This window comes from Prunus avium, chromosome 8, assembly GCF_965620075.1.
Source record: "Prunus avium chromosome 8, drPruAviu1.hap1.1, whole genome shotgun sequence".
Taxonomy (NCBI): Eukaryota; Viridiplantae; Streptophyta; class Magnoliopsida; order Rosales; family Rosaceae; genus Prunus; species Prunus avium.
Genome location: NC_142291.1, coordinates 34491037 through 34514252, shown reverse-complemented (window position 1 = coordinate 34514252; position 23216 = coordinate 34491037). Strand labels below are relative to the sequence as shown.

Sequence of the window (23216 nt, the reverse complement as noted above, 5' to 3'; positions counted from 1 at the left end):
ATATCCAAATTTCAGCCCAATTGGACATTTGTGGAGTGCTCAGCCCGTCCAACACTGAACCATGCTCAGGAGGATTTGCAGCTGCCAGCTTTGTGCCTCCATGTGCCTCCTTTTAGCCATGTGCCTCACCCCAGCTATAACTGACTTTGCACCCAGCATAATGAGTGAAGTGGGGAGGCATTCCAGCTATGAAATTCTAAAGGAGCAAGTTGGTACATGCTGGAGCTATTATAGAGAAAGCATGTGCATTCATGTGAAGCAAAGAGAAAGGAGAGAGATGAAGAATGAGGAATGATGAGAGGCATTTTGCTTCAGCCTTTGAACATGGGAATTGAATTGGCAGATCACTTTGGAGCTGGAGATCAGCTTTTGAGCTACTAAAGAGAAGCATGGGCATGCATGTGAAGCAAAAGAAAGAAATGAAATGAAATGAAGTCAATTCCAGTCCCTGTTTCGGCAGCCAACTTGCAGTGGCCAAAACGTACACTTCTACTGCTCCGATGGGAATACTTTCTTCATAGAAGTTGTTCCAATGGGTGTCTAGTATAACATATCCAAATTTCAACCCCATTGGATACGTTTTAAAACCTGTGGCCTTCCTACACCAAGTCTGGTTCAGAAAACTCGTTTTTTTTCAGCAACCAAAAGGCAATCACATGGGTTGGCAGCAAAAGAAGACCACATGGGTTGGAAGCAAAAGCAGCCACAGCTGATCACCTTTGAACCCATGTGAAGAAAGCTTGAGGTGCAGCAAATGATGAAGGATGGTGTGGGAATCCATCATGGTGTTCCTCCCTCTTAGCCCTATAAATAGAGAAGCCTTCAAGCTTCAAAACACACCCCAAGGGGGGGAGCTCTCAAACACTTCTCTAGAGCTCCCTTCCCTTCTCTCCCTCAAATTCTCTTAGTTTCCTTTCAAGTTGTCAATTGTTGTAACAAAATGAGTTTACTAAATTTTCCTTCAAGTTTTCTTAGTTCCACTTTACTTTTATTTGTAATGTACATTCTTTCTTAAGTATTCAAGTTTAATTAGTTTCCAAGTTTCAATTATGGTTTTTGTTCTTATTCATTATGCTTATAAGTTAATATGCTAGTTTGAATGATTGATCACCATTTAGGCTTGCATGTTAGCTATCTTGGTTTGAATTAAGAGTAGACACCATGCTTTAATTCGAATTGAACTATGAATAAGAAGAGTATGTATGGACATTCGACAACAGGGATTAGATACATACTTGGTTGTTTAAATTGTTCTTCTATGCTTAATGGGTTCCTAATGCTTAATTTTAGGTTAGACAACAAATGATCAAATTAGGGAATTAGGAACACAAGGTTTTGACCAAACACCATGGCTTAATCATACTTTAGCTAGAATCAATCCGTTAATCTAATTGAACTTGGGAACTTATTTGCTTGAGTTATTTTCTTTTTCTTGTTTTATTTATTTTCTTTTTCATTTCTGTTTTGTGTAGGAGAAATGAATTAGATCATTCAATCACCAATCCTCGTGGGATCGACCTCGCACTTACATATGCTATACTACCAAACGGCTCGTGCACTTGCGAGTATCACAAGTTGAGGATGCAGCTGAATCTATTTTGGTGCAGCTGAATCGAAGCAACAAGCATAAAATAAAATTGTTTACAAGACTTCGAATCATCACGATTAGATTTTTTTTCTTTTATATGATCAAAACTCCTTATACCTTCATTTACAATGATTCATACTCCTTTCCAAATGCCAATTTATTTTTGAAGGCCCAAAAATGAATTTTCAATCAACCACCACTTAATCACAACATTTTTTTTTTTCTTTTTTTCTTTCACCAATTGTGTGAATTTCTCTTCTTCTTTTTTTCTTTTTTTTTCTTTTTTTTTTTCTTTATGTAATATCTCTTCCCAAACTTAGCATGAAAAACACATCCGAATTAGAGCTCATGAGTTCCTTAGAAAGGTAAATATTTGTTTTTCGGGCTAAGGTGAGGAAATATAATTGGTAAAATGAAAGAAAAGGTTTACATGTAGGCTCAAAATGGTTAACAATGGAAAATCATGCTTAAGCATGCATAAGGTTAGCTTGAAAGGCACAAACGATCCAAAGAGGGCCTTAATATCATTTCTTAAATGTCATGAAATCAAATTGCAAAAGAATGAATGACTTTTAAGTGTTCAACCAAATCAATGAATAATGAGATCAAACAACAACTTTGATGACAAGAAAATAAGAGTATGTGTATAACACTCATGAAATGAAGCACACGGCTCAAAAGCTCACATTATATGGTTATATAAGTCTAATTTATGCTTGATACAATTCTTTGGGTCATGCAAATCCTTTAATTGGAAAATTATGAAACAAATGGCAAGTGCAAAGAAGGTTTCGAACATATCATGCTAGAACGATGCCAAATTAATTAATTTTTTTTTTTTTTTACAAAAAATAATAATAATAAATAAATAAAATTCAATTTTCATTTAAGTCATGCAAACATTTATCACAATCTCATCAAATGTGTTCGGAAAGTGAAATAAAATCAAAATAAAACAAGACTCAAAATAATAAAATAAAATAAAAGCAAGACTTAAACAAAATAAAATAAAAATAAAAACAAGCAAATAAAAAAAAATTAAATTAAGGAAAAACCAAATTTACATGTTAAACTCCAATACCCCCAAACCTAGAAATGAACATTCTCCTCAATGTTTAAAATTTAGGCACAAGCAATGTCAAAAATAACAAATGAAGGTATTAAAGCAATAAAAAATCACAAAACACACAAGAGTTAAAATACAAAAACAAAATAATTACAAAATAAAAATTACAAAACAAACAAACAAAAGAAACGAAACAGTAAAACACTCGAAACAGAAAGCCCTAAACAAACAGTCTTACGCAAACCAAAACCCAAACGATTGAAAGCCCAACCCAAAAGAAAATTAACTCACTTTGAAACCTAAACAACGGTGAAAACCCGACCCACAATGAAATCCGAAGCCCACACGTTTTTTTATTATTATTTTTTTAATTTTTAATTTTTAAGATGACACGTGAATTGGGAGTGCAAAGACGGGATTTTTGAAAAGAGAGAATGTGGTCCCTGATGTCTCGGCTCCTGTGAGGTCACGGGCAAAAGAGGTGAGGGACGTGTCGGCGCGCAGAGGCCGCTTTCACATCCCCCAAGCCAGAATTATTGGCCTCTTGGGTGAAGCGGGACGACTTTTTCACTTTGAAGGTTGTGAAAGGTGAAAATGCAATTAAGGGGAGGTTGGGAAATGGGTGCGGCGATATATAGAGATAAGCCGTAAGGGCCACACATAACCCAGAATCGCAGCGGCTAGGGTTTAGCAGACTAAGTCTATAAAAAGGTAAAAAAAAACGGGTGAAAAACACAAACTCAGAAACACACAAAACAGAAAAGAAAGAAGAACAAAGAGTGAGAAATCAAATGGCCTCTTCCTACCCTTTTTCGTTGGATCTCAACCTAGCTCCACCGACTCAGACACGAGGCCAAGCAGCGGCACCAGTATGGATGCCCTACTTTGCTTCCGCACGGGGGCCTGTGACAGTAACTGACTCAATACTCCTGGACAACGATGTTGCCATTGGAGTGGCTAGAAATTTAGTGACTCCTAAAGATATACGTGTGCTGGGGACAAGGGATGACAACCGGGTCGTGAGCGATGCCCTGGCACTGAGCGTGCAGAGTACGGCAACAGTCGCAAGTTTGGGTCATCGCCTACTTGCGAAGTCCCATGAGGTAGAGGTGCTAAAGGGTCAGTTGGCGGCGGAGCGAAGTATGGTTGAAGAGTGTCAGAGTGCTATAAAAAGCTTGAAAAGGGAGAGGGCAAGGATAGTGGAGGTGAATCGACACCAGCTAGAAGTATTGCGGGACGAGAATAAAAACCTATCAAAAATGGTAGAGTTGTACTCTCGCGACATGCGAAAACAGCTGGAGGACCTAGACCGACCGGGTAAACGCAAACAAGCAGATCGCGAGAGTAGTTACGCTCAAGCTAAGAGTGCGATCTTTGGGAGCTCGAGTGATGAGCCCCAAGAAGCTGTGCGCGAAGCCCCGGAAGAGGACAACCAGAGGGCCAAACTCAAAGCTCCAATGCTCGAGACACCAAGCACTGTGAAGAAATGACTTCTACTGCATTATTGTTGTTTTTATTTTATTTTGTTGTTTTTGTATTTTCCTTATTTTGTTTCGGAAATAAAAGAGTAAGGTTGCAGAAAGAAAAAGAAAAAGAAAAAGAAAACACACTTCCCAACTAAAATAAAACAAAGACGACAAACGGAAAAGAAAACACATTTCCCTAACTAAAATAAGACAAAGATGATAGCCGAAAGGGAAAGGCAGAAACACAAAGCTCTAGAAAATGAAAGTAACGGGCAAAAATATTAAACACCAGAAAACACGGAGGAAAAAAGAAAAGAAAAGTAAAGTAAAGGTGCTCCCCCTTGAAGCGATTAGGTCGAGCATGCCCGGGAAATCTGAAAGGGTGTCGACTCTCTCTCATCAGCATATGTCTATTTAAACCACACCTCTGCAAGCGGATGATACCCAGCATTTCTTCCTGCAAACTCAAGGAAAAACATCAAAAAAATTCAGAAGCAAAACAAATGGCATCCTCATGCACTCACCTTGATGATCTCAACCTTGAGCTCTCACTTGCACCACCGAATGCCCAGACAAGGGCTCCTCCAACTCCTGTCTTCCCAAACTCCACATATCATCACGGCACAGCCTCAAACTTTGCTGAGGCAATACCGAACTTTGCTGAGGCAATGCCGAACAGAGCAGTGTTGTTGGGTGGCATGATTGGCAGTATACTCACACCGGCAGATCATCTGCATGTGGCACGTAGGTCTGACAAGATGGCAGTGGATGAGTCCCACTCTTTATCTGTGCTCCATGCGGTCTCGGCTACCAATTTGGGCATGCGATTACTGGCGAGGATGCGGGAGTGCACAGCGCTGAACGAGGAAGTGGCTTCCTTGAAGGCTATGGTGGCAGATTTGCAGAAGCGGCTTTACTGTGCCAATCAGCATGTGGAAGCACTGCAGAGAAAGAATAAGGACCATGTAGAGCTGCTGCAGATTCTACAAGTGCGAGACAATAGAGGCAAGCCATGATGATGATGAAGATGAAGATAAAGAAGATGAAGAAGAAGAAGAAGTTTTTTTTTTTTTTTTTGTTTTTTTTTTTTAATTATTTTTTGTTTGTTTTTGTTTGTTTTTAATGCAGAGTTTGAAATAAAATAAAAATGTGTTTTAACACTCAGAAATAAACTAACTAACCATACCACGTAAATAAAATACATAAACTAACTTAACAAAACAAAAACAAGAACAAATACTCAACAGAAAAGATAACAAAGAAAATATAAAAAAAAAAAACTTAATTTAAAAACACACGAATATACAAGCAACTCACGGATGACCAGTTAAGGGCCTCAGAAAACACAGCCAGGGGATCCGGGAAGGTTGGAGGGGTCACAATGGTCCCGCTTAAAACCCAAACTTCTTAGACACCGAAGGTGTCGCCTAAAGAACTCCTAGACACTGTATTGACGGAAGTGCTTACTGGAGTTACCAAAAGTTAGCTCATATGAAAAATCTTTTTTTATTTTCTTATAAAAGAAATAGAAAATTAAAATTATTGAAATAATAACAAAACAACTAAAGAGAAAGGATTGGAATACTCCCCCTTGAAGCGATTAGGTCGAGCGTGATGCATTTGGAGGTCGCGACTTCTCCCACTACTCCACACTTCCTATCTTTATGATTGAAGTTGCCTTCTCTTTCCCTTTATTATTAAGCTATTCTAAATTGCTAAAACAAACACAGAAAACTTGAAATAGAATTAAAAGGATTATGAAATAAAAACTAAAATGAAAAGGAAAATCAACACACATCCAATTCCATGCTTCAAAGCAACAAGCACCAATGGGTTGTGTAAGCTGGGACTTAAACCCAGTTCTCTTGCTTGTTGGGCAATTGTCCTTTTCTGTTGGACTACAAACACAACTTGTCCATTAAGGTCATTAACTTTAAAACAAAAAATTGTCCAGTTAAGAAAAAAATTAAATAAAGTAGGAAAGCCAAATAGAATCAAACAATGTTACCGATCCCCGGCAACGGCGCCAAAAACTTGTTGCTTCGATTCAGCTGCACCAAAATAGATTCAGCTGCATCCTCAACTTGTGATACTCGCAAGTGCACGAGCCGTTTGGTAGTATAGCATATGTAAGTGCGAGGTCGATCCCACGAGGATTGGTGATTGAATGATCCAATTCATTTCCCCTACATAAAACAGAAATGAAAAAGAAAATAAATAAAACAAGAAAAAAGGAAATAACTCAAGCAAATAAATTCCCAAGTTTAATTAGATTAACGGATTGATTCTAGCTAAAGTATGATTAAGCCATGGTGTTTGGTCAAAACCTTGTGTTCCTAATTCCCTAATTTGATCATTTGTTGTCTAACCTAAAATTAAGCATTAGGAACCCATTAAGCATAGAAGAACAATTTAAACAACCAAGCATGTATCTAATCCCTGTTGTCGAATGTCCATACATACTCTTCCTATTCATAGTTCAATTCGAATTAAAGCATGGTGTCTACTCTTAATTCAAACCAAGATAGCTAACATGCAAGCCTAAATGGTGATCAATCATTCAAACTAGCATATTAACTTATAAGCATAATGAATAAGAACAAAAACCATAATTGAAACTTGGAAACTAATTAAACTTGAATACTTAAGAAAGAATGTACATTACAAATAAAACTAAAGTAGAACTTGAAAACTTGAAGGAAAATTTAGTAAACTCATTTTGTTACAACAATTGACAACTTGAAAGGAAACTAAGAGAATTTGAGGGAGAGAAGGGAAGGGAGCTCTAGAGAAGTGTTTGAGAGCTCCCCCCCTTGGGGTGTGTTTTGAAGCTTGAAGGCTTCTCTATTTATAGGGCTAAGAGGGAGGAACATCATGATGAACTCCCACATCATCCTTCATCTTTTGCTGCACCTCAAGCATCTTCACATGGGTTCAAAGGTGATCAGTTGTGGCTGCCTTTGCTGCCAACCCATGTGGTTGCCTTTTGGTTGCCAACCCATGTGGTTGCTTTTTGGTTGCTGAAAAACGAGTTTTCTGAACCAGTCTTGGTGTAGGAAGGCCAGAGGTTTCAAAACGTATCCAATGGTGCTCAAATTTGGATATGTTATACTAGACACCCATTGGAACAACTTCTATGAAGAAAGTATTCCCATCGGAGCAGTAGAAGTGTGCGTTTTGGGCCTTGCAAGTTGACAGCCGAACAGAGACTGGAATTGACTTCATTTCATTTCTTTGCTTTACATGCATGCACATGCTTTCTCTATAATAACTCCAGCATGTACCAACTTGATCCTTTAGAATTTCATAGCTGGAATGCCTCCCCACTTCACTCATTATGTTGGATCCAAAGTCAGTTGCAGCATGGGTGAGGCACATGGCTTAAAGGAGGAGACAAGGCTCAAAGCTGGCAGCTGCAAATCCTGCTGAGCAAGGTTGGGTGTTGGACGGGCTGAGCACTCCACAAATATCCAATTGGGCTGAAATTTGGATATGTTGTAGTAGACACCCATTGGAACAAGTTTCATGAAGATCTTCACCTCATTCGAGCCCCATAGCATGCTGATCCAAGGCCAAGAAGTTGACCTACGAAATTGGGCTGGAAAGGGGTTGTAGCCAAAATGTGTTTGTCTTTAAGCTCATATTCCTCATATGCCAATCAGCCCTTAACATGCATGGATTGCATCAAATGTTATCTCTTGCTATCTTAACCTACAAAACACACAAACAGAGGTAAGTGACTCAAAATAAAGAGAAACTAAGCAAAATCACTAAGTAAAGAAGGAAAGCAAGTGTATGAAATTATGGACTTATCAAAACAGAAAATGGATTAAAAGCACAAGTTTAACTCAATAACATAACCAAATCATAAGCTAGAAGGGTACAAAATGATATACAATTATGAACCGATCAATAATGACAAGGGCGTAGTCTTCTTCACCGACGTGTTTAAGCATGGGCTTCGGCTACCGTTGAGACATTCGGTGCATAAGATTTTGGCTGCGATCGGGTATGCACCAGGGCAGTACAATCCAAACTTTTGGATTATGTTGCTCGTGACGATCACAGCGTTCAGCTTGGCTAGCGAGGGGGAGCCGAGCTACGAACAGTTTGCCCAACTGTATAGTGTGACGAGGGCAAAGAGTGCTGATAATGGGGGGTGGGTGCAGTCCAACTGTCTATCGGCAGGGCAGCGTGGACACTTTGTGGTTGGGGTTTAGGGCGCCAATCTGTTGGCGCTAAATCTGAACAGATAGAGATGAGTGCAACTTACAAGTGATGAGGACGATCTAGCAGATCGATTGAGTGATAGATGCAGATCCTGAATAGAAGAGAGTTTGAGGTTCGTGAGGTCTATGGAACCGGTGCGGAACCAGCCTAAGACCCTCCGATGCTCAAGTAAGATTGTTTATAAGAGCTCTTGTTGTTGACCATATAAAAGTATAGAAGTCAAGCTGAAAAGTCTTACCCCTGTATTGTAGTGGAGGGGCTTATTTATAGAGGGCATTTTGTATGCTCTTAGTACTCATTTTCGATGTGGGACTCGTGGGAGGGCCCTCTGAGGTCGACACGAGTCTTTAGATATTTTGGGCGGATACTTCGAGGTTGATCCTGTACAATCGGTAAGGGATGCCGATTGTAGACGAGCTGGGCCTGTAATGGCTGTTCGCAGCTTTGAGACAATGCCATCGGTGGCCGATGCCGATTGTCCAAGGCCTTGGGTACTTGGGCGAGTTTCTAAGATCCACGTGTCGTTGTACGAGTGGAGGGTCAGATATGGTACAAACACAATCCTATAAGTTGGACTAAAAGAATTATCATAGCAGTTATGTCAATTTGGTTAGCTATGATCGTTCTGTGATTTCAATCTTGATGGCAGCCCTATGTGACATTGGATTTGATAAATGTAGTTGTAAAGACTTCATGGAAGTTTCTCTGCTCAGTCTTGATAACTCATTATCATCTTCATTGTTGACAAGTGGCTTGATGAGGAAACAAAATCGAACTGTATTCCACAAGGCCTTACAGTAATTGACATTGTTCTTTAGTGATTATTTGACCAAGTAGGAGAATGTAAGATTTGCATTCTAAACCCTAAGGTGGTCTTCTAATCACTTAAGGATAACTAGTTCAATGTCAATTAGGATTACATGGATCGATTAATTTTAAGACTTGATATATGACTGTTTCAGATAAATACAAGTGCTTAAGGTTTCCTATTTCTAAATGGATTGAGATACCTAATCCTTTAGGTTAAAGGAGTTTAAGTAATCCATGATGAGGAGGATTCTTAAACTATGCCTATAAAAGGGAGGTCCCTATGCTAACGGCTATAACACATATTCTCATATCATTCTACCTCATCAAGAAGAGATTAAGGAGCTGTATAGCATAGAGAAACTACCCTACATAAAATCTGCCTAACCTGAGAACCAGAACCTGCTGTAGAGTTCCAGTGCAAGAAATCAAGGTTCCTGCTACAGTAATTCACACAATGTCGAATCAAGGTATGTGTTTTGAATATATAAACCTATTAAAGTTTACATACCACAGTCAGTTTAAAAAAGGGGAAAGGGCAAATTCTTTACTTATTCATGGTCACATTTTGTTAAATATAAACGGGCAAACGTTATGCTTGTTCACCTTTTGTCACATTATAAACAGGGCATGTGAGATGCACACTCACACAATAATCCTATATTCCGCATTTGTTTTTCTTTTTTTGTTTTCTTTTGTTTCTTATCTTTATGTAATGGTATTTTTAATTAAAGTCGCAATTAATAGCCTGAAATAGATTTTTTTTTTTTTCGTGGTCAGTCAGTTACAGTTTAAACATTTATATATATGAGATGACTGAATGTAAAACTTCTCATACAGTTAGTTGTAAGGATGAATATGCCATCAACATTAAATATGAGTGGCCTGCTTGAAGAGAAAGTCAAACTGGTATGGTGGACCAAAATCTGGTTAACCCGGGGGATTATCCATTTTTCGGTTTTCAAGAGATGGGTTTTTCAACAATCCTTTACAGCATATAATTTCAGTCTTTTGACATTTTAGCCCATTCCAACTGGCTCACTTTTACAGTGGTCTGGTACACGAAAGCCATATTTTTCTAGTTTTAATCGTGTTAATTAATTCTTTCAAGTCCAAAAAGTTTCAATTTAGCTGGTCTTGGGTCGGCTTATTTTTATTTTATTTTTTTGTTAACAAAATATTAGCCCACCCCTTGTAAAATTTCGAGTTCCGCCCTTCTTGTTACATAATCCTCATTTTCTAGTTCTCACGGTTATTGCATGAATAATATAGTTCAAAAAGTAGGGGGAACTGATTTTTCAATAACTGTGAAGAAAAAATATATATTAAAAAAAACAAAAGAGCATCGATATAATATTGGACTTCATAAATTGTTCAAAAAGTAGCATTGAAAGGGATGACTTGGATGACCAAGTGACTGAAATGATAAGACAAGGAAAGAGGGTATTACGATGAATTAACCCATTAAAGAAAGATAGAGCCAAGTATGTGGAGATATTACTTCACGGTGGTGGAATGGAAGACTGGACTTGGAGAGAGGAGAGAGAGAGGGAGTGGGACCCTTGTTACTTAAGCTAGGACGACTTGTTAGCCGTCCCATTTACGTTCTAATTAATGATCATATGAATCTAATTTAGCTTAATTTGGTGTGTGTCAGTTTTGTCTATATTTGTATTCTGTGGACCATGTACGATCAGTATTTCCTATTGCTAATGCTAATTGTCTTATAAATTGTAATCACATTAGTGACTAGTTAGTCTATTTGCTAACTAAAGGACAAGTATGTTAGCGGCTGCTGTTCACGTACATTCTATTTGCTTACTAAAAGATAAGTATGTTAGCGGCTGTCGTTCACGTACGTGCGTATATTTATCTAATATTGACACAGACCTACTTGCGTTAGTAGTTGACAATTACTCATGTGCACTAAATGCACTATGCATTGTGTATGTAGCAGTTTTTCCACACGATCGATGTCTTAATATCAAGATGATGATAGTGACACATATACACGAACAAAGATTAAAGATGTAGTGTACAATTTATATTAGCGAGGGTCGTTTGTACGTATAATTGTCAATCTTATGCATATCCAGTTATATTAATAATCACATGCATTTAACCAACTATGTATGTAACATTGTTTTTTAAATGTCATGTTGTATCTCTTAAAATCTGAATGATGATATGGTTAGAAGTTGAGCTGGTAAAGCCTACAGAAAGTCAAGTTCATCCAAGAATTTCTCACCCCTTGTCTCTCCACTTCATCTTAACACAACCGTTGATTGACATCATATCACGGCCAACATACTAATACTTGGAGATTTAAAAGTGCAGCTTTCACCCCCATAACCTGATAGCCTAATTTCCTTTTTAACTCAAGGAAGGATGTTCCAAGGTAAAAAAAAAAATAGCTAGTTGGGTCATGTGTACAAGTCGATGAGATTCTAACTCAACCTGACATACTCATTTCAAGTTTGAACTCAAATTCAACTAGATAGTATTCAAATAAACTCATATCGATCTTTAACTTGTAAAACCTCAAGTTGAGTTTATTCGTCTGGATTTATTAGGTTACGCTTAATCTCAAATTATTGATATGAGTTAAATTAGTTGACAATTGCAGTGTGCTCGCCCTTTTATACTCGAATTCGATCCTCCCCTATCCATTAATTGGTCCAATTTGATTCATGAACAGATATTGAATTTCTCATGACAAACTCATTGGAAGAAGTCTGTCTCATTTTGGATTAAATGTATCCACGTCAACATTGACTTCATGTCGAACTATTTGCAAAGTCTTTCTGAGGGCCGGGCCACAAATTGAGTAGCGAAGAAAGTTCCGACTTTTGAGTGATTGCCAGCCAGCGTTGCAGGTCAAGTCTACTGGTGTTCAAGTCGTTGCATGAGCACTCACCAAGTTTACTAGGTCAAGTCATTATTCCTTTTTTGACAAAAAAAAAAGTCATTGTTCCTTTGGTTAATTATGAATATGAATATTTGTTTGGCATCGAATATAAAGATTTCAACCTTAATTTATAGCTTACAAGCTTAGGAAAGATATTAAGTCTTGATTTTTAAAGTAATCATAGTTTACATGCCAATTATACGCTTGAATGGGAAAGAAGGTAAATTATTTTGGCAATAAAAAGAAAAGAAAAAGGGAAACTGAATATGCAATTAACAGAGACACGATATGTTTCTCGAATAAAAATTAGATACATACAATCTTGTTTGCTAAGATCATTGTACATAACGGGATAACTAAATTTATGGAATGTTGAAAAATATGAAAAGATTGTTCTATTGCGACATTGTTATTCATATATCTTCCTCTTTCTTTTATGATCTTGCAAATGAAATGAATTCACATTATGCAACAACCGACAATTGAATATAGTCATAAAATGTGATACATTATTCATTGATTTAGAGATAAGCACCAACAAACTTCAATGTTTTATACAAAGTATATTTTTCAATATATTTTTTTAAAATTTTGTAAAATGAGAAATTATATGAAATTGTTGTGAGCCACACGTGGTATAGGAGCTTCTAGGAAGTGAGGGACACTTTCCTTAGTGGTGCAGAGCGTATTTGTGGGTTTGAGTCTCGGCTCCACGATAGCAAATTTCCAAAAATGACCCCGGAAGAAAAAGCCAAATTATTGGGGCAGAGCGTAGTTATGGGCCTTTTATTAGACAAAAAGGTCAAGGCCCAGCCCAAAAAATGAAGAACAAAAAAGCCCGACCTACAAAAATATTTGAAAAAATAGGGCACGGAGCACAAAAGCGAGATAGCCGTTAGAGACAGACCATCGTGACTTTTCGGTGGTATTAAGATCCGACGGTCAGGAATTAGTAGCCGTTATATTCAAAACGAGACGAACACATGCCCTTCTCTCCCAATTCCGCTTTTTTATTTCTTTTTTCCTTTTATTATTCTGTTTCCTTCGAATATGAATCTGCTTAATAAATAAAAACCCATTTTAAAGAACCCAACAAGAAAGACAGAGACAGAGCGTAGAGAGGGAGAGAGAGAGAGAGGGAGGCTTGCCAAGGTCCTATGCCATTCACTTACCTCTCGGGATTTTGAAGATTGAAGCTAATTAGCTTTAATTTACAGTACTTTGATAAAGTTCCAGACTTGATTTCTCTCCAAGGTTAGTGGGTTTCTTTGGTTCTTTCATATTTGAAATCGGATGATCTGGGTTTTGTTCGTTTCAGTCTTTTTCTACTTCATCTTGGTCTAGATCATGGGTTTTCCCCCTTTTTTCTGTTGTATTTAGGGTGTTTGATTTTCGTTGTTTGATGATGGTTTCTGATTGGTTCTAATATGTTTCCCTTGATCTTAAAGGTGATCGAAATGGGTTCAAAGGAGAACAACCCAGGTCTCGTTAGGTCCTCAAATTTCCAAGGTATAGACCTAACAAAACCTTAAATTTAAAATGGCGTTTTTTTTAATTTTGAATTTAAATTTATTTTGTTCATTTGTATTTATTTTCTTTGAAATCCTGAAAAAGGTCCAAGATTGGTGGGTACCAAGTTTGTGAAGGAGGTGGGGCCGATCCGTCGTCAGGCACTGAGAGATGTCCAAAACATCACCAGAGCTAACGTCAACCCTTGTGTTGTCAACAAAAGAGAATGTGCTGGGTTAGTGATATTTTCTTACAATCTGAATCTCTTTCTAAGTTTTTGTTTTGATATTTTATTCTTTTTGTAAAAATCTTTCATTTCAATTAACTAACGTGTGAGACCTTGGTCAATCGTTATTCAGGAAAGATGCGGCATGTGATAAAAATGTTGCAAATCTGCCACATAGACCAATTACAAGGTTGGAACTCACTCTTGTTTGATTTCCCTTTTTGTTATTTCCTTTTTCTCTCAAGAATTTAATTCTGATTTGTTGATGTTCTTATAGGAGGTTTGCAGCACAAATGGTCCAGCAGTGCCCAAAGGTAGACTGATGACCAAAAGCTTTTAATTCATCTATTCATTTGTTTTAATTGAAATTGAAATTAATATATTGGAGCTGGTTGTATGCAATTAGGAAACCAAGGAAGTGATTGTGTCTTCATTGGTTGCGAATCCGAGTGGTGTGGGGGAACTTGATCTGGAAACTAAGAAACTGAGCTCATCTACTGCCAATTCTAGTTGTCTGGTGGACTGTGAAATTGTCGATGTGGAGGATAATGAGGATGAGGCCTGTGATGCTCCTGTGCCAATGTTTGTGAAGCACACAGAAGCCATGCTAGATGAAATTGATAGGATGGTATGTGTGTCTTACTGTCTTGTACCGCCAGCATTTTTCTTCATGAAGAGTTCCTATTTTTATATATTGGAAAGCTAACTAGGTAGATGGTGTTGAATACTGCAGGAAGAGGATGAAGATGTAGAGGAACCTGTTATGGATATCGACAGTTGCGGCTTGAAGGATCCACTTAATGTTGTTGAGTACATAGATGACATCTATGCTCACTACATGAAAACTGAGGTATATTTCATTAGCTATAGAAAGCATACACTATACTATTTGTATTATATGAATTACTCCACATAAGTTCTGTTTTATCTTGAGGGTTAGCAATTTAAGGCATAGAACCTCAAGTTTTAATGAAAACAAATCTGTTTGGTCAGAGCTCAGGATTTTGAAAACGTTGCATTTTTGTGTTTCATCTGACTTCATGTAGCCAACCCGCCAACCCCAAATAGTTGGATAACTAGTCTGTTTGAGATGAGCTCAAACATGTAAAAATGCTCCATTTTTGTGGTCTCGTATAGCTGAGGCATTAGGATAGAATGGAACAAAGGAGCAAAGTTCATGTAACTAGCCCCAAATAGTTGGACAAGGCTACGTTGTTGTTGTATATGCCACCACATCAATGTGGTCTTCTGATTGAGATGACTCCTTGGTTGATAATCATTTTTTGCCTTGCATTTTTGTGGGGTTTAATTTTGTTGGGTTTTGGTTTTATGGTTTCTCGGATTTTTCAATTTGGCAAAGAAATGCTTTCTTCTTAGCTGAAAAATGGTTATCTTAATCATGCAGAAGTCAAGCTGTATCTCCCCCAGTTACATGGCTCACCAACCTGACATCAATGAGAAAATGAGGGCGATTCTCATCGACTGGCTTATTGAGGTACTATATTCGGACTTTGTTTGGCTTCATTTAAGATGTCCAAATTTGACTAGTAAGAGTTTGGAACCTGTGATGTGAATAGATTGTTAATAGGTTTGAATGTATTAACAGGTCCACTACAAGTTTGAGCTTATGGATGAGACATTATTCCTTACTGTCAATCTTATAGACAGATTCTTAGAGAGCCAAATGGTGATCAGAAAGAAGCTTCAATTGGTTGGTGTGACAGCCATGTTACTAGCATGCAAGTATGAAGAGGTTTCTGTCCCAATTGTAGAAGATTTTGTTCTTATATCAGATAAGGCATATTCAAGGAAAGATGTCCTTGATATGGAGAAATCAATGGTGAACAGTTTACAATTCAACTTTTCTGTTCCTACTCCATTTGTGTTCATGAAGAGATTCCTCAAGGCAGCTCAATCCGACAAAAAGGTCGGTAATAGTAACCCCACAGTATAAGAAGCAGTTAGATTTCACTTATCATTTCTCATTAAAAGAATGTATTAATACTTTGTACTCCTGGAATTGAATCAGATTGAGCTTCTGTCCTTCTTCCTCATTGAGCTATGCCTGGTGGAGTATGAAATGCTCAGGTTCCCCCCATCTAAGCTAGCTGCTGCTGCAATTTACACTGCTCAATGTAGTCTGTCCCGGTTCAAGCAATGGAGCAAGACCAGCGAGTGGTATACTAATTACTCAGAAGATGAGCTCCTGTAAGTATTGTTGAACTGAGTTTCATGATTCATAGCAATTTTATGGTATATAAATGAAGTAATAAAACTATAATTGGACCACATTCCCGTTTCATGATTATCAGAAAGCTAATGTTGTGTGTATTTTTTTGTATCAACAGAGAATGCTCAAGGATGATGGTTACTTTCCATCAGAAGGCTGAAACTGGGAAACTTACTGGAGTACACAGGAAGTACAGTACATGGAAGTTTGGCTATGCAGCCAAAGCTCAACCAGCTGCGTTCCTCCTGGATCTCTAACAGTGCTGACAGAGAACGTCAATCAAATTTAAGTGATCAAGACTTTCTGGTTTTCAAGGTCTTTCTTGAGTTGTCACTGAGCAACAGAAGTTGCCTTGGGGGGGTCTTAGAATATATCGGGTGGGTTTCTTTTGTTGACAACACCAACAACTATCTTTAATCTGCACTCTGCAGATAATGTGAATGTTTCTTTTTTGGTAGTTTTTCACTGACTAGTGTTTCCTGGAATACCAACGGTTTCTTCGATGTGATATATAACAGTTCCGTTTTATGTGAGTGGTAAATGTGTTTGCTCTCTCTGAGGTAATTTATTATTTTTTTCAACTTAAAGTCTAAACTGAATTTTTCAGTACATATTGCAAAAGCTTGGTATCCAGAGATTTCAGTCCAGGGTAATTTTGATCTGTTCAGAGTTTTTGTAATTAAAAAGATAAGATCTTTAATCTTCATTACCATTCCACTTTCCACAATTTCAACCCGTGGATTTGTTTGAGCACAATTCAAGTACTTTTTACCACTAAAAAACTACATACTCCTCATGGTTTAGCAAATAATGTGTTGCAAGCTTTTTTGGTTACATTGGAGGAAAGAAACCCCACTGGGGTTCGATCCTGGGTGCCATGGGAATCCACCTAAACCCTTCTCTTCCTCTTATTAAGCATTGAATGTAATAAGGTGGGTTGGGTTGGGTTGTTGAATCAGATTATAAACTGATTCAAGACTAGATAATGAGCGCATTGGCAGGCAAGAACGAGCCAGCCAATTACCTATAGATAAGTAGATGAATAGTTTTCATGAAAATATTTTAGGATGCCAGTTTTACCAATTGAGTTTTTAAATTTTTGAAACCTGTGAAGAGATTTTGTTAATGGGTTCAATTGTGTCAAAATGGGGTGGGTATAATTTGCATGTTTCTTTTTTCTTGTTGCTGTATTTTCATCAACTCATCTCATGTTACCAAGTTGGAGAAGTTACCATATAATTTTGATGCGAGGGGTAAATGTGTTTGCTCTCTGTACAAACAGTTTCATTTTATCTGAGATGGTTAATGTGGTTGCCACAGCTTTTTGTTCCCTTTTTTTTTTTTGGTCGAAATCTGATCTCATTAAAGAAACCCAGAAAGGATAGATTACAAAGCAAGTCACAAAAGCCGGGCAGAAGCAGCTAGACCTCAAGACAAGGCTAGAACCAAGCTTCTCACCCAGACCAGTTCAAAACTAAACAAAAACAAAATACATAAGATAACATAAAACAAGGAATTCAGAAATGCCGCACCACCCATTACCAATCAGCATTGTCCCAAGCGCAAGACCAAACCCACCGTAGAAGAACCCGTAACGAAAGGTACCAAAGGAAAATGGTGATGGATACGCCACCACAGCTACAACCTATTTCGGTTCTTAGATTACTTTAAATTTAGGACTTTATTTTTTTTTTATCAAAAATAAAAATATAGTTTAAGACTTTACTGAGACAAATAATAAAATTAGGAAAAAAAAAATGGATTTTGGGATTTCAGATGAGTTTGATACTCGAGTATAAAGAGGAAATGCATGCAGAGCCAATACAAAGAGTTCATTTTTCAGATGATATTTTTTTGGAGTTGATTTTCTCACTCCTTTTTTGTCCATTTATATTCGTTTTGTTAAAAATTGTATGTTATCACTTCTGTTTTGTCTACTTACACTCTCTTGTATGTTATAGTAAAAAGTATTTTAAAAAAACAAAACACAATGTAAGTGGACAAAAAGGAATGAGCAAATTAGCACTTTTTTAGTGTAAGTTTGATTTTCATGTTTAATTATTTTGCAAGGCAACAACTCTTTTATATGTCATTTAGTAAACACACAACTCACATATTAATTTTGAAATCACTAGACTTCCCATTTTTTACATGGCATTAGTAAACACAAGCCTTTACTTTGACTCGTTAGTGGGTTCATTAGTATGAAAGTGGAAGAATAACTTCATCACATTCGTCTTTCAATCCATTTTTATCGAAAAAATACAATAATCTATCAGAGTGAAATTGGTGAATTTTACAACCCACATATTAGTTTTGAAATCACTGGACCTCCCATTATCGTCATATCAGAACTGGTGAAAAGAGCCAATCTTGGCTGCAACATCCTGATTATTGATGTATATTTTTTGGTACAGAGACCCAGTTTTTGATGTTTTTTTGCTTGGGGAAGAGGAACAACCATGTCTATCAGAATTATGTAACATCATACAACTTTTTGGAAAAAATATTGTGGTCCGCCTCAGCAAGTATGGGTATTTTGAGATGCTACTACTGAAGAAACAGCAGATCATACCACCTAAAACTAGTACAGGAGTGGATTGTTCATTCTTTCTTTTGTTGTTCCTCCAAAATCTCAAAAAAGAAATAGATCCAAAACCAATCGATATGGAACTCAGGTTTTAAATTTGAGGAGAGCATCATAGATAGGGATCATCTATAGTTTCTTTCCACCAATCAGCTAACCAAACTAACAAAACATTCATTGGTCGGTGCAAAACTCTAATATGCAAAAAATTCCTGTCCTGTCAATATATAGAGCAATCGGGCTAGAATTGATGAGCCTTTACACATGGAAAATTGAAACTTAGCTGGATCAACCTATTTTAGTCAGTCATGAATTTTGTTTCAACGTGAAATATGTGGCCTCTCTGTTCTTGCAATGCGAAAGATGTGCCTTGAATATTCACACTAGAAGGCCATCTGGAAATAATGTTGTTTGGAGCTATATATATCACATTCGTCTTACAAGAAGTGCTTTTCCAAGCTTATGTGTGAAAAAACAAAGGAAGCAAGCTCAAAAGCGTTACGAGGCTGGAAAGAAGAAACACAACACTGAGAGAAATTATAGAGAGCAACATTATAAGTTAGATAGCAGAACAACACTTTCTGCTATTCTCAGGTGTATGATATATAACAAGTGAAAAAATAAATAGTAACTTCCTTTTTTCATCAGTAAGCTTTTCCGAATGATCAATATTTGCAAATTAAAACTACATCAATAAGGAAATTGATGGGATACATGTTGAGAAGCAAATCTATATTCTGCGGCCCATAAATTTAAAAGAAAACACACACACAGACACTCGGAAATATAGATGTACAGAGGAATTGAATTCCACAGCATCCCATGGTCATTGCTGCATTTCATATTCTGCAATTGGCAGCTGGACAATAAAGGAATGGCATAATGATATTAGATATATGTCAATTATTGATGAATAATATAGAAAATTAGTATATTTTGCATAACTGATTTTTCAGATAATCTGACATGGAGAAAATTATAACACCTTGAGCAATCCTTCTGTCAAAATGGATTCAATTTGATCCAGCAATTAATGAGACTACCACTTTTTTGCTAACGAGATTATAGGCGCAAATACAATTGAACTGGATTTTAAAGAGAGATATGGAGTTGCAAAGTCCTTCCCTTCTAGTCATTCTTAAAAAAGTGAACTCCAGGTATGGGCTAACAAGAAACTAATTGTTAATTAATCAAGATGTCCACAAGAAACAGGGAAAAAGTTTGACAGCAAGGATGCAGAAGGTGGGAATTCTACTTTGTTTTTTTCCCCTAATCAACCAACCTAATATTTTTATAATTAAATAACAATTTACATTGATGGGGATGTGCAAAACTGTAAGAAACAATAAATTCATGTCATACTGAATCAGGCACTTACTGCAAAAGACAAACTGGTTGAGATCCAGAGTCACTCTGCCTTGCTTAGCTGTATCAAATGAATTAAACAGATTACTGCAAGGAAAGAATGACAAACAACACCATTAGTCTTCGGAATAGCACATTCTAGAATTTTAATATTGGCATTTGTCTAACTTGATTTGATGCAAAACATCGAATTTTGAAATTTCCACCTGAAGTCATAGCATCACAAAATGGAACCTGACACATATGTGCGTATTTGTACATGTATGGATAATTTGTCTAATCTAACCTAGGAAAATATGATAGTCCTTATTAAATCTGAGTTAAAACCTCAAAATCAATGCATGAGCACCATTCTTCAAAACATATGCTTTTTGTGAATTGAAATGCAACCTACCGAGCAGACTGCAAAAATATACAGAGAGATATGAAGTCATCTAGTCGGAACATCCCTTTCTTCTTTTGATCAAAGCTCTGCACAATTAAGAGGAAAAAGAATTAGCTACATCAGCCTTATCAAACCTTGATTTCCCCGCCGTGGCGCGGGGGGGGTTGTGGTGTGGGGTGGGGGTGTGAGTAAATTAAACATTCATCACAGCAGACCAGCGCACAACCAAAAGGATAATATTAGAGTCATTTTATGTAGAAAGCGGATGGTATACCTCACAGACTGTGTAGAAAGCGGGAGAGTCCAGCGAGAAACCAATTTTTACCAATGCCTGTCGCAATGGTTGAGCAATAAAATTCAGAAAAGAAATGAAAAATAAGAGAAAGGCCAGGGAGGAAAAACTAACAGACTTCCCATTACGATACCGTCAAAGGATATATAAAGACACGAACTTCAATTTTTCATCCAAGGGTTAGATATTACCTCATGCACATCATCAGGAACAATATAGCCACGACCCCTGTAAAACAAACCAACAAAATTAGACAGTTGCTAAATGCTTACAACTGTATGTGAAGCAATTATCCTCATCACCATTTGCAACTAAAAGGAGAATATAGATTATATGCACAAATTAATACGTAAGTTGTAGGCATAGTGAAATGTATATTATGCATGGTGGGCAGAATATCAGAGGAGCATAAAAGTTATCGCCAAGCTTTGCATTGCTCAAACAACATAAACTTTATAAAGTGCTCGAATTACGTAAGATGCCCAAGTTCTGCAAAAGACTATCAAGTGAAAATTTAGTTTCCATGGACAAAAACTAACTGCCGATGTCTATTATACTTGGTAGAGTGCATGATCTACGAGGAAAAACATACACCGTCAACCACGTCTTAAAGCAGCCAACTTTGCTTCATACTACCACGGTTGAATCTATCAAATACACCTTTAATTAGTTCGATATGAAGACAATGCACCTCACAAAATCATGAGACCCTGTTTACCAGAGTGGACAAGAAAAAATCCTTAAATATATTGAATCACCTCTCTCGGTCTGAGAAGGCTTGTTGAACCTGAAAAGAAGACAGAAATCGAAACAAAACTACATATAAGTTGTAGGAATACTTGGCACAAATCGGCATCCTAAAATTGAGGTATTACATTTTCAGAAAATAAGGGCTTGAACATTTAAAGAGTTGAGTTGATAGTAACAGAGTAAAGACATAACACAACCACATATCACCAAAATTACAAGACAGACAGGAAATGTTGAACCAAAAATTGCAATTTCATGATTAAATTTTTCACCTTGAGAAGGAACTTGTTGAGCGCCACAAACTCTGAGACCCAAAAGTGTACAAAATCAGTGAACCCATATGACAAAATCATAATATAAACAAAGAGGATACAAATTGCAGTGTTAAGCATAAAATTACCAATGAAAGTTAAAACTTCTGCATTGATATAAGCATACCTTCAAAGCTCATCGTCCCATTCCGGTCAAAATCATACATCCTGCAAAAGGCTACATATTTATCAATTATCTGTGCAAGTGAAGTAAACATATACAAAAAGATGGTGTGAATTTATATGTATCTGGACCTGATCATTTGCTGAACAACTGAGATAGGGAAGTCGAGGTTTCCAACAGCAAGAGCATTCTGATCATCGATACGTCGTCGTTAATCAGGTGAACGCAGAGGGAAAAAAAGAAATTTGGGAATTTGGGAAGTTTAGGGTAAATGAGATGAAGAAGAAGAACCTTGAGCTGCGGTGCAGTGATGTTTCCCGTGTTGGACGAGTCAACTCGGGCGAACCATTCTCTCAGAACCGCCGAGTTCTCCATTTTCTATCCGAGACTGAGAGTGACGTTGTAGAAAGAAAGCTCGATGCTTTCCTCTTCCAATTCTTTAAATCGTCTGGCGACGGTGTCGTTTCGTTCACTTCACCCGCCTTATTTACATGCCAGAATTGTTTGTTAACTCCGTTTTACAACTCGTGTGTGGGGTTCTAAACCTAAAGCTTCAAATTTCAGTGGTAAAAAAAGCACTTAATTACGCTCACATCCACGGTAGAAATTTGACTCTTGTTCTCAGCTCTCTCTCATTCATAATTCTTAGATAATTTTTTTCCTCTCGCAAATAAAATATTATAATCCGAATTAAACCGGCTTTTAAATTGATTTTTTTGTTGTTGTCAAAATTAGGAACACACACCATCAAGGAATTATGAATATTCGAACTTGAGACTACTTTTCTACAGGATAATGCTATTTTTCATTAGGCTAGACCTTACTGACTAGTCTTTAATTCGATTCAATTGTAATACTAATTCGATACAAGAATGTCAATCACTAGATTAATCTAATAAATTTTAATCAATCCATATCAACATAATTGTATTAGACTAAAAATCACTTGTTGCACCTTGTCACTTACCCATTTCTCCTGCTTTTCCCTTTCTCTCCTATTAATACTTATCATTTTATTAATTATCTTCGCTTTCTCTCCCATAAATTATTATCATTTTATTAATTACCTTGAATTTCCAGTTTCCACAAATTTTTAAAAAATATTAATTACCTTCATTTTGTCAGATTTGCATTTGTTTCTCCAAATGTTATCTTTTTATTTTAGCGTTTTAGAAATTGAATTTCAACATGCTGTGATGTCATGATCTCTTTAATTTTGTTTGCTTCTAGTTTATGTTATCTTTTTATGTTCTTAGGGGAGAGAGAGAGAGAGAGAGAGAATTGGAATGCTACATTAATTTGAGGTGAGATTTAAATATAACCAAAACCGTACTCACCCTAAATACAATATGAAATCTCTTGTGAAAAAGTA

At 36.9% G+C, this 23216-nt stretch overlaps 2 protein-coding genes across 2 annotated transcripts; one reads left to right on the top strand and one right to left on the bottom strand.

Moving 5' to 3' along the window:
- Window positions 1–13080: 13080 nt before the first annotated feature.
- LOC110772756 (G2/mitotic-specific cyclin-2-like) lies at window positions 13081–16563 on the top strand. Its single transcript, XM_021977223.2, has 11 exons — window positions 13081–13319; window positions 13514–13574; window positions 13680–13809; window positions 13934–13990; window positions 14078–14114; window positions 14207–14428; window positions 14534–14650; window positions 15206–15295; window positions 15407–15727; window positions 15830–16008; window positions 16149–16563. Exons 2-11 carry the CDS (start codon window positions 13523–13525, stop codon window positions 16285–16287), a joined length of 1344 nt encoding a protein of 447 aa, XP_021832915.1. The 5' UTR covers window positions 13081–13319; window positions 13514–13522; the 3' UTR covers window positions 16288–16563.
- A 2582-nt stretch (window positions 16564–19145) lies between these two features.
- On the bottom strand, window positions 19146–22293 carry LOC110772753 (uncharacterized). The gene is made up of 10 exons (XM_021977220.2): window positions 22136–22293; window positions 21976–22034; window positions 21848–21888; window positions 21682–21713; window positions 21418–21446; window positions 20851–20887; window positions 20642–20698; window positions 20377–20453; window positions 19996–20069; window positions 19146–19476 (listed from the first exon to the last, which is right to left on the bottom strand). Exons 1-10 carry the CDS (start codon window positions 22217–22219, stop codon window positions 19457–19459), a joined length of 510 nt encoding a protein of 169 aa, XP_021832912.1. The 5' UTR covers window positions 22220–22293; the 3' UTR covers window positions 19146–19456.
- Between the last annotated feature and the right edge of the window lie 923 nt (window positions 22294–23216).

What these genes read in the sequence shown, in the direction of transcription:
- LOC110772756 (XM_021977223.2), top strand. Translation starts at nt 13,523, where the DNA reads ATGGGTTCAAAGGAGAACAACCCAGGTCTCGTTAGGTCCTCAAATTTC. An exon ending in TAGGTCCTCAAATTTCCAAG is followed by an intron (nt 13,575 to 13,679) that starts GTATAGACCTAA and finishes ATCCTGAAAAAG; the next exon opens with GTCCAAGATTGGTGGGTACC. An exon ending in CCACATAGACCAATTACAAG is followed by an intron (nt 13,991 to 14,077) that starts GTTGGAACTCAC and finishes ATGTTCTTATAG; the next exon opens with GAGGTTTGCAGCACAAATGG.
- LOC110772753 (XM_021977220.2), bottom strand. Translation starts at nt 22,219, where the DNA reads ATGGAGAACTCGGCGGTTCTGAGAGAATGGTTCGCCCGAGTTGACTCG. An exon ending in GTTGTTCAGCAAATGATCAG is followed by an intron (nt 21,889 to 21,975) that starts GTCCAGATACAT and finishes AGCCTTTTGCAG; the next exon opens with GATGTATGATTTTGACCGGA. An exon ending in TTCCTGATGATGTGCATGAG is followed by an intron (nt 20,699 to 20,850) that starts GTAATATCTAAC and finishes CCATTGCGACAG; the next exon opens with GCATTGGTAAAAATTGGTTT.